The sequence below is a fragment of the Spermophilus citellus genome, assembly GCF_964194105.1.
Source record: "Spermophilus citellus genome assembly, chromosome: 13".
Taxonomy (NCBI): domain Eukaryota; kingdom Metazoa; phylum Chordata; class Mammalia; order Rodentia; family Sciuridae; genus Spermophilus; species Spermophilus citellus.
In genome coordinates this window covers 78,586,761-78,604,044 of record NC_138193.1, presented here as the reverse complement: position 1 = coordinate 78,604,044, position 17,284 = coordinate 78,586,761, and the positions used below count along the sequence as shown (strand labels likewise).

Genomic DNA, 17,284 nt, shown 5'->3' with positions numbered 1-17,284 from the left:
CCAGCATTGGTGTCCTTTTCCCTCATGTCAAACATCTCTCCAGCAATGACCTAGACGATGAATACAGCTAGGGAGGAGGGCATGGTCAGGATCAAGCAAACACATGGTACCTGGAGGTGAGGAGAAGAAAGAGGCCTGGGAGAACCAAGAGTGTCTTCATTGACTTCCCCGGATAGGTTGCACCTGCCTGCAGGAAGCATTTTGCCGCTGTCTTCTCTGGGACAGTCGTGATGGTATGCCCATTCAGTTATTTCCTCTGTCTAGCCAGTTGAGCCAAGTAGGTCATTTGGCCTCTCTGAACCTTGATTTCCTCACCTGTAAAATGGGGTTAAACATGGTTACTGCATAGGGTGCCTGTGAGAATTAACTGGAACGACGGCCTAGCGGTGATCTTTTCCATGGGGGAGCCTCTGGCTGATGGCCACCTCATGTGTCATCCTCCCCAGAGAACCCGTAAACTCTCACCCTCCCTCGTATCTCTGCAACTCATGGTTCACAGAACATTCTTTTTTCTCAGAGGGTTACATTCTTCAAAAACCATTTCCTGTTGGTCCTTGACCAGGGAGAGGCAGCCCGAGAAGTTTTCCAGTTCCAGATCCTATGTGGCAATCTTGTATAGTCTGTCCGTTCTGTAAGGACTCTGGGCAGCGTGCCACAGAGGGTCTGATGCTCCAGGTGGGCAGTGTCCAAGGGGGTTCGTGTGAAGGAGGTAGTCAGGAGGACAGAGGCTTTTGTGGTTCATTTTCGGTTTTCCTGAGTGAGTGTGATACCTTGGGGACAGGCTGGTTCTGTCATCCCATTGCAAAGTGGCTATTCCAGGAAAAAAGCCCTTAGCAGAGGGAATCCAGTGTGAAGCCAAGAGGCCACACCAGCCTGTGCTATTCTGGGCCCTGAGCACAGGAAGGATATGGGGGAAAGACCTTCAGGGGAGAGAACGCGGTTCAGAGGGCCCAAGTGTTGGAGGCTAAGCCTATGTCGCAGGACTGACTACGCAGTCTCGGAAAAGAGCCAGTAGTGCAGGGGGGCAGCGCTGAGGGGAGAGGCAATCTCTACAAACAAAGCAAGGCCACAGCAGACTCAGTCACAGACGCTCCAGAAAGAAGGAACAATGAGCCAAAGCCCGGCCAAGCTGGCATTGCCTGATAGAAGAAAGGCTCCCAGAGAAGCCATTGTGAGACCTTGTATCCCTCTTTCTTTTAAAGAGGCTCTTCTTCCTGGAAGCTGAGGGCAGTGTCTGGAGTGTGGGAATCATCTACTATACACACAGAGTAGGCAGTGGAGGATTTAATGACTAGATAGAGACCCCTCCCCACACCCCTACTTCCTTGCCATGGTACCTGAAATTCTGCTCTTAGACGGTAATTCTTCTGGGCTAGCCACTGCTTTCTTCCTGACCACCCCTTCCTCTGCCAACAGAGAGCCCCTGAGGGGTCATTTATCAATCCTAGGATGTCTCTCTGAATGCATTTGGATTTGTGGTGTTTCTCCTTGTTTCACAGAGAAATGAGGAACAGGAAAGTTAAGGTTGCTCAAATTCACACATTTAGCACATGGTAAGTCTCTGCCTGGAATCCAGGTCCTTTTGAGAAAGGCAGATAGGAGATCACAGGAGGATTCTGCAAACCTGGTCAGGCTAAGATGTGGACAAGGGCTGAGGGGCCTGGAGGAGGGAACCACAGTCAAAGGGGGACACTTAGGAGCTGATCAGGGCTGGCCCTGAGTGGTGGATGCTCAGGAGGTCCTTACACCTTAATAGAGTTGTTCTTGTCTTTGCTCACGGTGCAGGGATTTGTCATCTGTGCTTACCCCCATGCAAGCCTAGTTGTCCTTCTCAGTAGTTCAGAGATTGTCTTAGGGCCACCGGTTAGAGGTTGGGCCCTCTGCTTGCGTGTGTGCTAGTGTGAACCCCTACCTGCCAGACTCACCCATGGAGACAGGACCAGAGTGACTTCAGTGGGACATCACACGTCTGAGCTCAGAAGCTGCTGAGCATGGTGGACACAAACTGCCTACCTTCTCTCTGGACTCAACCCTAGATTGACCAGAACCCTCAGCATATCAGCTCTGGGCCTCTCTGTCCCAAGGAAAGAAAATGACAGAAAAGGATAAAAAGTCTCTACTTTTGGCCATCTGATGTCCTTGAAGGAGAAACCCTCACAGAACCAGCACCGCCAGAGGAGGACGAGGTGGCTCCTCGGCTCCCTCTTTTCTCCACGCCCTCTCCCAGGCTCCTGCCAGGCATTCTCTGGACCAGTGTTGAAACTGTTTTCAGAAATTGTATGTGAGACAGGCTCTTTTACTTTTTAAATCACAGTTTGTTTTTTTAAAAATACTTGGCACATAATGGAGAGAAATATGGAATTGGTGAGAAGGGAATGCAGGGCTCCTGCAATTGGAATCTCTGCGTGGCTGCCTTTTTTCTCCGCAGCCTTGTGAACACTCCTGTCGGTGGGCCTTAGTTTCCTCATCTGTACAAAGGGAACAGTGCTCCGTACCTGCAGCGTTGCTAGGGCATCAAGATGACATAAAAGGCCATATCCTCTAGCTTGCTGAATAAACTATAGCTTAGAAACACACACACACAAAAAAATGGATGAGCGAGTACATTGACTTGTAATAAGAATCGGCTTCTGGTGAAATGATGTCAAAGAAAACCCAGGGCAAACCCTTCCTATCCTCACACCCACTTTTCAGAAGTTTCTGTCAAAAATGCAAAGTTGCCACGCTTTTCCAAGTCAAATTGTGAGTTCATTATTTGAGCATTTCCACGGAGGTGAGCAAGCACTGATTTTGGCTCACTTGATAGTAGGAAATAGCTGGTTACATATCTCAGAGTTCAAAAGGCTAAAAAATACCAGGTTTGGCTTTAGAAAAGTTTCTTCTTTACTTAGTAACATGCTTCCCTTTGATTTTCACAGTAGGCTGTTGTGTGTGGGAATGTTGGAGAGGAAACCTTAACGTTGAGACATTCAGGCTGTGGGTCGGGGCCACTGATTGAGATTCATATCACAGGAAGCAAACTGAAACAATAGCTTTATGATATTCGCTTCCACGCTGGGCTGAGGACAGAACACTCTGACAGGAACATCGGTGAAAATACCACTTAATTGTCTTAAATCCTCTTTCAAGATGAGCCTTATACACTGGGACTGAGGAAGGTCACTTCTACATTCTGAGGGCATTAAACCATCAGTAAATAGATGAAATAGGCTGTTTCCACTCTAAAATTGATTTGGGGCTTCCCCAAACTCAAACATGGTGATATCAAATTCATTTTCAGCTGAGCAGGTTTCTAAAGGGAACCCTCTGATTTATTTTTGATTCATTGCATTTGCTTAGTGAAGATGTTGGCTTAACAGGAGATTATGATTTCCCAGTCTCTCGACCACTAAGGGAAAGACATTAAAATATGGGACATGTAATTTTAACCAAGGAACCATGACCTTTCCATGCAGGAAAAGTGGGATAGAGAAAAACTATGGAGGCAGATAGAGCTTCTGGTGCCCTCATATGCCCCACTTTCAGACTTGTTTTCTCTGGCTTTCACCCCTACTTTTTTACTGCCCCACCCACTCCAAATCAAGGCCTTTTTTTGTCTTGTTTGGAAGGAAGCCAATGAGCTGATTCATGTGAGGATGTTAATGGCAGAGAACAGCTAATGTACATTCTCTTCTAGAAATACTGACCTTGTTCAGATCATTCCTTTAACTTAAACCAAAGAAGTCTGGTCGGACCATAGGTATTTGCTGAACCCAACCCTGTGCTATATCTTATAGAAGGTTATATACATAGAGGGAAGATAGGATAAGCAGATATGTAAAGAACAAAGACAGGAATCTCCAGTGGTGGATTTCCGGTGCTCACAGAAGGTGGGACACACACCTTTTGTCAAAGGGTATGAGTAGCCCAAGCCTGCCCATGTTAGTGCCTAAGGAATGGCAGAGGATCTGGCAGGTGATTTCCTTGTGCCTTGATTGGCACTGCATTTACAATCCACACACCCAGGACAAGCTGGGGACCCTGATGGCTCTACGTGCTGGGAGGATTGAAGGGGAGAAACCAGTTTAGGTGAAACCTTTGAAAGGAAAGACCCTGCAATGGGAACTAAGTGCCAAGCACTTCTGAAGCAGGAAGGCCGTACCAGAGCAGTTTAGGAATCGTTAAAGCAGTCCTGGAATTTCCCAGAGGAGAAAAACCAGAGGTAAAGTGCCCCCCCCCCCGGGGGGGGTAAGATTGTAGCCAGCACCCTGACCAGCAGCATCACAGGGACAGCCTAGTCTCAGAGCCCAAGGTAGGTGGTGTCTGCTCTGCCACCCTGTCCCACTCACCCCAGACGCCAGACTCCCGTGGTGTCCCTCCCCACATGGGCGGGGCTGCCTGAAGGAAATGAGCAGTGCTCCGGAAAAAGTGCTCCGAAACCTCAGCCTGCACATATCCTGGCTGTGGGGAGGCATCAAAGCCTGTTTACGGGGGCTATTTTTAGCATTAAAGAATCTTGTTGTGCTCCCCTGGCCGAGCATGCTCCCTCTCAGCAGAGTGCCTTTTACACTACTGTTCCCAAAGGGTCCTGGGAAGCAGGCCACTGAGACCTAGGACCCAAGACCACTGAAAGAACCAGTTGGCCCCTGCTGTGGGCTCCTTACTTCATTCTGCACTGAGGGTTTACTCTTCATTGTTGTGTCACTTTACAGCTGGCTGTCTGAGGCTTTGAGGGACAGTGTTGCTCTTACTCTCTGAGGAGTCCTGATTCTCTCAAGGACAGGACTGAGTGCACAGTGACACTTGTAGACGGATGACTTTGTGCCTAGCACAGGGCAGACAGCTCATCTTTCCTCCTGCCTGACATTTACTAGAATATTCTTGTTGCATCAGGAAAGACTTGATGTTCATGGGCAAAGGCCGAGGAGTCATGTGCAGGAGCCTCCTGGCCCTTGGGCAAGGATCTGCTTCCCAGCTCCAGGCTGGGAGTGACGGAGCCCAGTTCCCTCAGAAGCTCCCAGGAGGATGAGCAGGTGCCATGAGAGCAAATAGTTCCACAGAAGGAAGAGGCCCTGCCCAAGCCCTGCTGCCCCAGGTTCCCCCAGGGCCAGCCTGCTGGCTTCCTGGCCCTCCAGCCATTGTGATTTCAGTTCCAAGATGATCTGTTTCCCTTCATGGCCCCAGAGCACCCTCTCCCTCCTTCCCTCATAAGGCCAGGGGACCACTGCCGAAGCCAATTTCGCCACCTCCTGGAAGCAAGTGCACTGGGCACGATGGAGACCAGCTTAGCTGCCGTGGAACTGTTAAAAACAGGAAATTTTAAGCAGAACTATTTCCTCTGGGCCTAGTTAGCCCAAATAAGTTGTCTTGGGATCACTCCAGATTTTGAAGTCAGTATTACCACTGAGTTCAAAGAAATTGAAGAGAAAATATCTTCTCTGTAGGCCAAAAACCACAGGGCTGGCCTCTGGCAGTCTGGAGAAGGTGGCCATCTATCAGGTGTGACCTCAGTGTGTTAAAAACCTCTCCTCACTCATTCCCCACATCAGTCAGCCCCTGCCAACACTGGCTGCTTTTCCCCACATCAGGGTCACTTGCAGGGCCTGGCACTGACTTGGGTAATGGCCCTCAGTATGTGGTCCTGGAGGTAACAGCATGTTGTTATCTTGGAACTTGGTAGTGAAGCACATTCCCAGACCCACCTGAGACCTGCGGAATCTGGAGCCCTGGATGTAGGGCCCCTCTGGGCCAGCCTCAAGGGTGTGCAACCTGTTCAGTCTTAGAGGGCTGTGCACTTGGAAGGGCCTTGAGACTGGCTTAATTTTTTAACACGAGGTGCCATATTTTACTTTGCACTGGGCCTCACAAATTATGTAGCAGCCCCAGGCCCAGAAATCTTAGTTTCAGCCAACCCTCCAGGTGGTCCTGATGTGTGCACTGAGTTATGTCACCGTCCCTCCTAAGGCCTCTATTTAAACATGGATGTGACCTGGGGGAACTCCAATAGCAGCTGTATCCCTCACTCTTGGAACATGGGTACATCCTCAATGGTCCAGTCAACTCGTTAGCCGGCCAAGGACAGAGATATCGAGAGAGACGCTGAGCGGGGACTAAGTATAGGCATGTGGATAGAGCAAGGCCTTTCTCATGTGGCCTCCCTCTGTGGGCTGGCTGCCTGCATTGGGGTGTGAACTGATGGCATTCCCCCCAATGCGTCCCACCAACCTGGCAAATAGAGGGAAGACCACCAGAATAATGCCTTATATAGCACGACTCTTGCCTCTGAAGGCCAATCTGGTCTTGTACAGGCCCCACTCTGTTTTCCTGCAGAAATGGCAGCATCTAAAACTCTGGTATATGTTCTTTGATCGCATGTCCTGAAAGATAGCTGGTCTTCCGTGGTACCACAGTAGTCCCTTGGTAGGAATATCTCCTAGTTTGGATCTGTTCTTCTTAAGCTTACGTTTAAGAGCTTACAGAGCAAGAGGAAAGACATTTAACTAAATCCATTGCCTTGCAGAAAGGCCCTAGGTCAGCACCGCACAAGAGAGATGTGTTCCTTGCCAAGTGGCTCGTAAATCTAATTGCATTTCACACTCGTTTAAAGAGTCTCCATTTGAAAGACTCCTATTAGTTAAGTGAGTATTAACTATTACCCGTGACAAATTACTCTCTAATCCTCTTGTTCTATAAATCAAGTGAGGCATATTTGGATTTTGCTTGTACTAGATGAATATAAATTTTAATAAATACAATATGTTTGGAATTAAATAATGAACTAGGAGAAGGGTAGCCGAAACAAAGTCTGCTGTCTGCAGATAACCACAAGGGGCTTAAGGTCTGAGAGGGGTTCTGGTCTGGTGCAAGAGCTGAGTCAGTCTACATTTTGCAGAGAGCAGAGGTATCCTTGATAAGCCAGGGTACACAAAGTGGATGATACAGGGTAGATGATTTCCTAGGCTGCCCCCAGCAACTACCTAATGCATATGCTTCCTCATTGTTTTATACTGTAGGATTCATTCTTTCCAAGCCATTCTGCATGCTATAGCCACATTCATCTCCTCAAAGCAATGCTTTGATTTTCCTCTTCTCTACTCCTTTGACAGGAAAGTGAGGCCCTCTAGGACACTAGACTTATCTTACCAGCCCAATCTCTGAGACTGGGACACGGACCCTCTTCTTCAGCTAGATGAGCCTCTTCTCCATTCTGGGAGGGAGCTTACTCTGTTTTGCTGTGTCCATCCAACCCTGTTTAGCTCAGAAAGCCCTTCTCTTTTCATTGTACAGAATCAAACCTCTCTTTTTCATGAGTCTCCTCAAATCCCCTTCTTTGGAACAGTTGTCTCTTGTCTCCCTGAAGCAACCCCCTCCTTCTCTGACCCCTAGAGCATTTACTGTCTACACTCCTCCTTGGGACCCAGCTATGACACCCTTGAATTTTTATTTAGCTTTGTATCTCTGTGTGCTATATATATTCCCTATGCAGACTTGGAGCAATGCGAGTGTGGTGATGGTATTCCAGAAGAAGCCGATGGGAGAAAGATTCACAAGTATTGATATCATATCAGGCATTTTACATATTTATTTCATTCTTAGAAATTCAAAGAGATGGAAATTATTGCCTCCATTTTGCTGATGAGGAAACTGATGTTCACAGAGGTTGTTATTTGCTCAAAATAGGAGGTTGATCTAGTAATAGAAACTGATTTGACTCCAGAACCTTAAAGGTTGAATGTGACTTCTGGATTCTGCAACTTGCTAGCTTCCCAACCTTGGGCAAATGGCTTAACCTTTCTAAACCTCATGTGTAAAATGAGATCAGAATAGTACCCGCCTCATCCTTCACCATGAAGACTCTCTAGAATGCTTAGTGCGGTACCTAACATGTAATAATTGCTCAATATACATCAGCAGCTAAAATTTCTGTTCCTACTGTTTTGACTACTGTTGTATTGATGGCTATTGCCACGGCCAGTACTACTGGTGCTCCAGGTACCCTGTCATTATAGCACACTGTCTCCAAGTTCCTGGCAGACTGTGCTGGATAGTGGTGCTCATCCAGTGCCTGCTGTTTAGGCATGTGGCAGACACTTGGCAGGTGTGTGTTTCCAGAAGAGCCTCCCTAATGTCCTTGAGCCAACCCGGCAGATATCCATCATATCTGTTGTAATACCACATTCATGTAAACTGTCCCCTCTTTTTCCAGTTTGCTCAGAAAATGAGTCTGAAGCTGAGGCTGACCAGCAGATGGATAATTTGTACCTGAAAGCCTTGGAGGGCTTCATTGCTGTGGTGACCCAAGATGGCGACATGATCTTTCTATCAGAAAACATCAGCAAGTTCATGGGACTCACCCAGGTGACATATTCCTCTACCTCTTTCAGAAAGGGAAAACATTTCTATTTGGGGGATAAATTAGTGGAAGCTGTAGGTCACAATATCACTTGACCTTTCCCTGCACATGACCACTCTGATGCTCGCTGCCTCGGGCCACAAACCCCAGGAACACGGTACCACCCACTGGCATTGGGTTTGGCACTGCGTATGGCCATCCTGATAGGCAGCTTTCTACTGTCTAAATTCAGCTCAACCCCATGAATCAAGCCCCTGCCCCCGTCAGTAGTCCTCTTCTAGTCCATGTGCCTGTGGACCTAACACTGACCCGGGGTGGCGAGAAGAACTTCTTGATGCAATCTCCTCCCTGCCTCCAAATCTGCACAATGGCTCAGATTCTCTTGGAGCCTTTCACTTCAGTGTTGGGAATAATGAAGCCTAACCTTGTTTTTGAAACAGGTAGAGCTAACAGGACACAGCATCTTTGACTTTACTCATCCCTGTGACCATGAGGAGATCCGTGAGAACCTGACTCTCAAAACTGGTAAAGTGTCTCTTCTTGCCCCCTCCCCCACCCCCCAGGAGGGGATCTGCCTTCCCTTTGTCTAAAAGCAGAGGAAAGATGGCTCTTGGCCACACTAATGGCCAGGGGAAAAAAGCTGATATCCATCAAAACCCCCAGCTGGCCCAACCCACTGTATAGGCTGGTAGCCTGTGAGGTGAGATTAAGGGCACTAAAAGGATCCAATACTCAGAAATACTCCTGTGGGCCCCATGTGATGCCTGACCTCACATTTCCAGGGCCCTCCTTTGGGTTAGCACACTATCTGCAGGAGATTTCATCACCTAAGGGTCAAGCGCCTCTACCAAATGACACCACTCAAACCAATAAGCTCACCTGTGCCAAAGTGCCCAGAAGAGCTGTTGTCCTTCAAACAACCCCAAACATGGACTTTAAGCAATCACTCATGCTCTCATTTGTGAGTGTGGGCAGGTCTCCTACTCCCCATAATATCAGCTGGGTGTAGTCATTGGGGGCTGGACTAGGCTGGGTTGATTGAGCAAGATGGCTCACCCATAGGCGTGGGGCCTGAGGCAGTTGGCTGGCAAGGTAGGTGACTGGACCTCTCTCTCCCACTTCATGGCTCTCAGGGCCTCTCCCTCTCCACGTGGAGTCTTCAAGGTGGCCATCTTACCTGGAAGCTCACAGCTCCCAAAAGAGCAAAAGTAGAAGCTGCAAGGGCTTCCCAAGGTCAAGTCCTAAAACTGGCACAGCAGCACTACTGCCCCATTTTGCTGGTTAGAGCAAGGTACAGACAGTCCTGATATGGTGTGGGAGGAACCCACACAAGGCCATGAGTGTAGGAGGCCTGGCTCACTGGGGCCACCATTGGAGACGAGCTACCACAGCAGCCACAGCATGAACCTGGCCCTCTGGTGATGAGACATAGGGCAGGAGAGGGAACTTTCAAAGGTCTAATATACTGGACTCTGATGTGGGAGTATCTAGCAGATACCAGTGAACACAGGCAAAAGGCACTTTATAGTGACAGTGAGGCTTCATTGTTATAACTGGGACATTCAAGAAAAGGCATGAGTGTCATCAAGAGGACTGAAGCTTTGGGCAACAGTGGGGTTCAGTGTCCATCAAGATCCCTTCTGAAGCTGAGAATCTACCTACCACTGATCTGGGCAGACTCTGCCTACATCTAGAAATCCTCTTTAATGTCGATCACCTGCCTTTGCCATGGGTGTTGCCTGTCTGACCTGAATGACAGAGGCAGTGGTGGCAAGCCTGCAAGGTTTTGCTCTTGTTGCCGCACTTGACTGGGTCACCTGAACGCAGGATCACAACAGCCTCTCCTTCTACTGCCACTCCTGACCTTTCACCCAGCCCCTCTGTTCCCAACTCAAAGCCTCCAGGACTCAGGTTGGGGGCATCCTGTGGTTGCTGAAGGTCTTGTCTGCTGCTGAGAAAGTCTGGGCTTTATGGAACAGTCAGCTCTGTGGGGGTGGGACTGTCTCTCTTCTCTACTCCAGAAACCCACTGGCCCCTGAGTTTCTGATCTCAGTTCAACCACTGACGGTAATCTCAGTGTGACTCTGTGACCTGAACTAAGTACCTCACTTCTATGTTCCTCGGAGTCTTTGTTTTCAAACTGACAGCATTAGATAAGGCCAAGTGTAGGACCTTCCAGTTCTCAAGTGCTATGACTCACAGCCAAGTGACCTCTAGTTATCTGAATAGAACTTTACATCTCTTGGTCTATGATTGGGAACTTGGAATCAAACTTGGCGAGTCAGCAAATTCTCACTAAAGTTGCCGACCTCCGAGTGGACTCATGCTCTGGAAGCAAGGGGTTAGTATGAGTTCCTAAAGGAAGATAAGACATGAGGCAGATTGTGGAAGGCTTTGAAGGCCAGTAGAGGCCTTGAACTTTATCCTGCAGACAGTGGGTAGATCTTGAAGGTTTTGGAGCAGGGATGGAGTGATTTTCTTAGAACTCTATTTAGAAAAAAAAAAAAATAACCAAATATCAGAATAAGAATTCAGAAGTTAACAGGTTAGGAGTCCACATCATAACCCAAGCAAATAGTCATAAATGAGTCTCTCCAGTCCCCTCAACCCTAACTCCTGATGGTGGGTCCCAGCCCCCAAAGAGGTTTATCATATTATCTGCAAAACTGCCTCTAAAAACTAAAATTGTAAGAAGCATAGAGATGGTTTTATTATGGTGGAGGAATATTCTCTCTTTAAAACAACAACAAAGATTCGCCATTTGGTCTGTTTCTACTGGGCGCCCCAAAGGATGCATTCAGCTCAAGAGTGCCTCACAATTCATCTGACACACAATTCTTCGGGAATGTGTCAGTCAAATAAATTATGGTCCTCTGGTGGTGTAGGTGCAGAGGCTGGTGTCTTTGCCTGGAGGGAGGAATGTAACTATTTTAAGCAAGGCTCTAGATTGTTCTGTGATGCTAGGCAGAAGGAAGGAGTATGCTTCTTTCCTGGAGAAGGCCCAGGATGGGGGTGATGGTATAGACATCATTTAGATAGAGACAAGAAAGACTTGGCTGGCATTGCATTTACTACTCTGTTGAACAAAAAAGAAAGAGAAGGAGAAGAAAGAAAATACGCTATTTGGAGTCTATGAGGGAGGAAGGAATCTACTTTTGGTCTTAGTGATTTATTTAATTCTAATTGAGAGAGAATGTGTCCCCAGCTTCAAAGTGGACTTGCTCACCCAATCCCAGAAGAGTTAGACCAGAGGTCTCTTGAGACTTGATACATGTCACTTTAGGAAAAAAAGCTAGTGGCATATAATTCTGCATGTAGCTATTACATGTTGTCAGTAGGGTACAGGGATATTCCAATTCCTGAGAGATTATAAAGAAATGACAGGAGTGTCTTGAGGAAAGTCTTACCTAAACAGACTTATACCCTTGGACTATCCGTGGTCCCTCCCAGCTGAACCCTAGACTTCCTGCTGGAGCTCCTTGGCCTGACCCAGAAGTCGGCTGAGACTGTGGCCATTGTCACTCATTGTCTCTCTGCTGTCATATGACAGTTGACCGTGTTCTAGGTGTAGTGGGATGGAGTGGGACAGCTCCTACCTTCCAGGGGTCATGCTCCAGTTGAGGAGACAGTCTGGAGATGGGAGACCATTAGCCCACAGGCCATGATGGGGCTCAGTGGCCGTGGTGAGCAGCAAGTGATGCAAGTATAGATACTTGGAAGACAGAAAAAAAAGTGGCCCAGAAAAATGACAGCCAGGCCTTTGGTAATGTAAATGTAAAACTTATGCAACTGATTCCCTGACTCGTCTCCATTCAGGTTCTGGTTTTGGGAAGAAAAGCAAAGATATGTCCACAGAACGGGACTTCTTCATGAGGATGAAGTGCACGGTCACCAACAGAGGCCGCACCGTCAACCTCAAGTCAGCCACCTGGAAGGTAGGACACCACCAGGCCTGGGCTGGAGTCCTAGGTGTGGGCGGAGGGTGGATGCCTAAAGCCCTGCACTCCACTCCAGACTCTCAGCCCCATAGCTGACCTCTGTTGCTGGTCCCCAGGTCTTGCACTGCACTGGCCAGGTGAAAGTCTACAACAACTGTCCCCCTCACAGTAGTATCTGCGGCTACAAGGAGCCTCTGCTGTCCTGCCTCATCGTCATGTGTGAACCCATCCAGCACCCATCCCACATGGACATCCCCCTGGACAGCAAGACCTTCCTAAGCCGCCATAGCATGGACATGAAGTTCACCTACTGCGATGACAGGTATGATGTGTATACTGTGGGAAGGGGTGGGACTTACCCACCCTTTTTTGTGATTATACCTGTAGAGAAGGGATGGGAATAGGGCATAAACCATGCTTTGCTGGGTGCAAGTTTGTAGGCCTGTGTTGCATTTCCTTCCATCAGTAGTCCTCAGAGCTTCCTAGAACCGTATTTGAAAGTCTCCCATTGACGCAGCCTCAGGATTCTTCTGCGGAGTTGTTCTGGAATGTGACTTGTCATCGTGGGGGTGCACATATTTGTCCACATACATGTCAGGCTCCTGAGGAAAACTCCAAGGCACTCTTCTGCTCCAGAAGAAAGGGGTCTAGAGATTTCTATTAATTCTCTCAATTCAGAGGCCAGCCAGGGGCCTCGGGTTCTGGCCCTTGAAGTTGACCATGGTTGGCTGGTTTCCCCTCATTCTCTTCCATAACTAACTGAATTTTTCCCTCCGCCTTTACCCCTCCCATGTGCAGCAGCCACCATCTAGCCTAGTTTTGAAGGCTTTTAGATTAGAGGAGCTAAGCCAGATTCTCACCCCAATTCCAGGCCCCATGAAATTCTCTCAGGAGCACAGTAATGGTTAAGAGCATGGAATCAGGCTGGATGGCCTGATTCAGCAGTAGCTCTTATTCTAACCTTTACTGAAGTTGTTGAGAGAGCACCTAAGACTGCACAGGGAAGCTGTGTCATCTCTAGTTCCCACTCCAAGCCGAGGGTTAACACAGTGGAGAAGAGGCCAGGGTTGTCATGAGTGGGATTCTGAACCCCACCATAGCTCCTAACTTCTACTGTCCTGCCTCTGTGATTTTAAGGCCCGGTAATCAGGAGGTCAAGAAGGAAGACAGGAAGGTCAGAGGTGACGGGCAGTAGCCAGCACCAGGAGTGGGGCAGGAGAAACCTAGAAAAGGGACTGGGCCTGGGGCAGGCCTGGCTCAAGTGAATGCTGCTGCGTCTTGCTGACTAGCATACCCCAGAAGTATCCTTCAGGGAAGAGCTCCCCCCAGCCCAACCTCAGCTTTCTGCAGTATCCAGAATCAACACTTTACCATCCCAAACTCTCTACCACTCCCCTGAAATGGAGATAATACTTTCCTAGCCTGTTCCCCAGGGTCATTGGAGGCTGAGGTATTGTGGAAGCACCTGCGAAAGCACAGCACTATGACACACTCGTGAGCCTTCTTGTTATTGCATATGTCTCGCTTCTGCCCTTGGTCTCCCCAAAGCAAAATCTTCCCATTAAACCCAAGGAGACAAGATCACTTCTGAAGGCCCAGGGCCCAGCTGAGGAAGAAGAGACCACCAGCAAAAGACTATCCGGTCTTCCCCACCAGCAGGAAACCACCAGTCCCAGGAAGGGAGCTCCTACCCAGCCTCCCCCCACCCCCCTGCCCCTTTCTTTTATCAGCTGGACATCCCAGGGCATCTGGTTTCTTCATAGGTGTGGCCCTGCTCTCCAGATTAGGCTGAGTCTTTCTCCTCTGATTCTGGAAGGACCTGGTATTGGTTGTTGGCTCTTCCTCCTCGAGATTGACCTCCAGTTGTGGTATAATTTCAGAATTTTTGTGAAAGTATCCTTGAGGCATTCCTGTACCCTCAGTTCTTACCATAATTGGGCCAGGACTCAAAGCTCTGGGCGGCAATAGATAGTTATATAAGTAGACAAAAGAGCTCCCACCTCATAGGGAGAAATAGACATGTCTGAAGGCTTTTGTCCTGGAATGTCATCAAGGTGGCATTTATTGATAGGGTTGCTGCTGCTACGGTTGTGAGGACAATGATGTTGGTGATAATAATGGTTGGAGAGAAAGACTACTCAAAAGGCAGGCATGAGAGGAATCCATGCTCTGGGTAAAGGTATTTATCAGATGCAGTTCTTGCCTCGATGGTCTTCTGAGTTGACATGGGAAATCCCAGTGCCGGGTCCACATGTCATTACTTTGAGGTGAAGTGGTGCTCAGGGTACCTCAGCCATATAGCTCAGGAGCAACCACAAAGCTGGAGATGATGCACCCTGGAGGTGGCCCTTGTATGTGAAGCACAGTCATCATGTAACTTTAAACTGCAGGGAAAACCCGACCGTCCTAGAAAACAAGCTGCCATCCCTAGATAATAGCAAAAAGATAATTTTTTTTGAAAAGGCTCAAGACTATGTTGTTGCTAAAGTGAGGCGGAAAAAATCCCCTAAAAAGGATAATTCAGTGTTAATCCATTACTCCTTGTCTTGGTTTGAATGAGTTTCAGGTAATTTTCTAAAAGCGTTAACCTTTGGATTAAAAAGAGGGAACAAAACACAAGAAGTTGGGTGCCTAAAACTGTTGAAGGGGAAACATACACAGAGGGGAGACACGCCAGGCCAGACATCTCAGTTTGGTTTAGGACTGGTGGGCAGAGTAGATACTGGATTAAAGGAACCTGTCATTTAGGGCTTTGTGACTCATACTGTGAAGAGAGATGTCACTTCTAAATTCTGTAGGACACTTTGCATTTTCAGCAAAATCTTGCCTTTCAAGGAACCTAATTATATGGCCTCAACTCTGAATTCAGTGGTGCTGCAAAGAAGAATGTAGAAGCATGTAAACACACAGAATGCTGTGCCACACAGAAGTTGTGTTTAACCGATTAGCAGATTAGTTAACAAGGGCACGGACAAGGCTTAGGCAGTTTATGAAGTGACTATTTTAAGTCCTTAATCCCTAAGTGTTATTTCTCAATTGCTTTGATGAAGACTTGAGTTTTTGTTGTTTTGTTTTCTTTTGTTTTCACTTTTGCATTGGGATGGGGAGAAGTGCATGCACATGCACACACCCTTGTGAGACAGATGTTTAAAATACCAACACCTACATATGATTGTGAATGGGGAACTTGGATCCATCTGCATCAGAGAATTAACTGACACAAGAGGGGCTATGATTTCCCCCAAAGGGGATTGTTTTCCCATAAGGAAAGTGAACAAGAATTTGAAGAAAGTCAAGCAGTTCGAATCTACAAAATCACTTTTGAGGCGGTTTGACACTTTACCTAGATGTAATGAGACCACAGACAGAAACAAACCAAAAGAAAGGAGTCAAATAGAAAAAGAGAAGAGAGAACAAAGGGGGAAAGGGGAAAAAATTAAATTTAAAAACAAAAGAGAGAGAAGAGAGAGGACTCTGATCTTGTGTTGAACTCTCAGGTATCCAAAATGAATTGGACCTGTAATAGACTATTCTGAAATGTCTGATACTGAATAAAGGTGTGTAGATGTTCCAAAGTGCATTTGCCCTCCCCTTAATAAAGGGTTAGAGAGCTATATGAAGTTTTGCATTAATTATTTGAGATATAGCAAAAATATTTAAAAGTCTAAAACAACTTATATGTCAGTCACATTTATGCATTCAGATTAAGTATCCCTTATCTGAAATTCATGGGACCAAAAGTGTTTCAGATTTTGGATATTTTTAGCATTCCTCATCTGAAAATCCAAAATTTTCTGAAATCTGAAACTTTTTGAATATCACATTGTCACAGCTTGGATTTCAGATTTTCTGATTAGAGACACTCTACTTATTTATGATCTATTGCTCTAGACAAGGGGACTCGAGTTGCATAGGGAGTTAAAGAAAAAACAATGTCTTGATTATAAGTATAATTGAAGATCTTCACTCATGACTCAACTGTAAATATTACACTCTTTCCTAAAATCCTGAGTAACCAATTCATGAACTGATATTTATTGAGCATCTGCTTTGTATCTAACCCTGTGCCAGAGACTATTATATCCAAGAAGTAGTAGAGATTATTCCCGATTTCCAAGAGTTTAGAGTTTGAGAGAAAAGCAACTTAATGAAACCACAGTGAGAGGTACAAAATGAAACATCCCACTCATCCAAAAGAAAGACAAAAATTGTTTCCAAGTAATTTAACTTTAAAATGGGGTGAGTTCTTTAAATTCACGTGGAGATGCCATCTAGTGGCAAAAGAGAGTAACTGTGAAGGACACGGAGCCACTCACCAAGGAGACTGGGGCAAAGTTTACCCCACTGTGATTTTTGTGAGTTCTGTGAGTCTTTTTGTAGCTTAGAAATAAATTATAAAACAAAATTATGTAGAAAGGATCCAGTGTCACTGGGAGGGTAAGTATAAAAATTACAGTTAAAATTTCAAGTTAATAAAGAGGGTCTTTTAATCTTTACAGATAGAGAATTTGAGGACAACCCTGTTTTGTCAATGGATTAAGTCAGTATACGATGTAACAAAACCAGGAGTCACAGTGGGAAGAGTTCAAATGAATGCATTCTAAGTCCTGTGGATTTGGATAAGTCTTATGATGAATTCATTTTATACAAATTCAGGAATAATGAAGATAGCAAAAGTGAGGGAAGAATAGAGGATCATAGAAGAATATCAATAAAGAATATTATACCATATATCAAGATAGCTGGAAAGTAGTTTGAAGTCTGAGAATAAAATAGCCTGACTTTGTGCAAATTAATAGTAAAAGATAATATTCTTTCATTGTTTAGTGTGTACATTTAATAAATAATTTTGCTACTTTTTAGAGGGTGGGTGCCATATTAAATTCAAGGTGATCTTTCAAAGTAATGTATTACATGTATTTTATTTTCCTATGTAGTCTCTTCTAAATATTCTTGCATTCTTATTCCTTAGCTGTTTTCTGAATATTTTAAGTAAGACCGTGTAGTGTGCTTC

The 17,284-nt window shown here is 46.4% G+C and overlaps 1 protein-coding gene across 1 annotated transcript in view; it reads left to right on the top strand.

Moving 5' to 3' along the window:
* Window positions 1-17,284, top strand: part of EPAS1 (endothelial PAS domain protein 1) — an 83,219-nt gene that overhangs the window by 44,736 nt on the left and 21,199 nt on the right. The window contains exons 3-6 of the mRNA XM_081264066.1: window positions 8,186-8,337; window positions 8,773-8,857; window positions 12,149-12,267; window positions 12,387-12,592. Of these exons, the coding sequence (XP_081120192.1) occupies window positions 8,186-8,337; window positions 8,773-8,857; window positions 12,149-12,267; window positions 12,387-12,592 (562 nt within the window). The remainder of the gene's footprint in view (window positions 1-8,185; window positions 8,338-8,772; window positions 8,858-12,148; window positions 12,268-12,386; window positions 12,593-17,284) is intronic.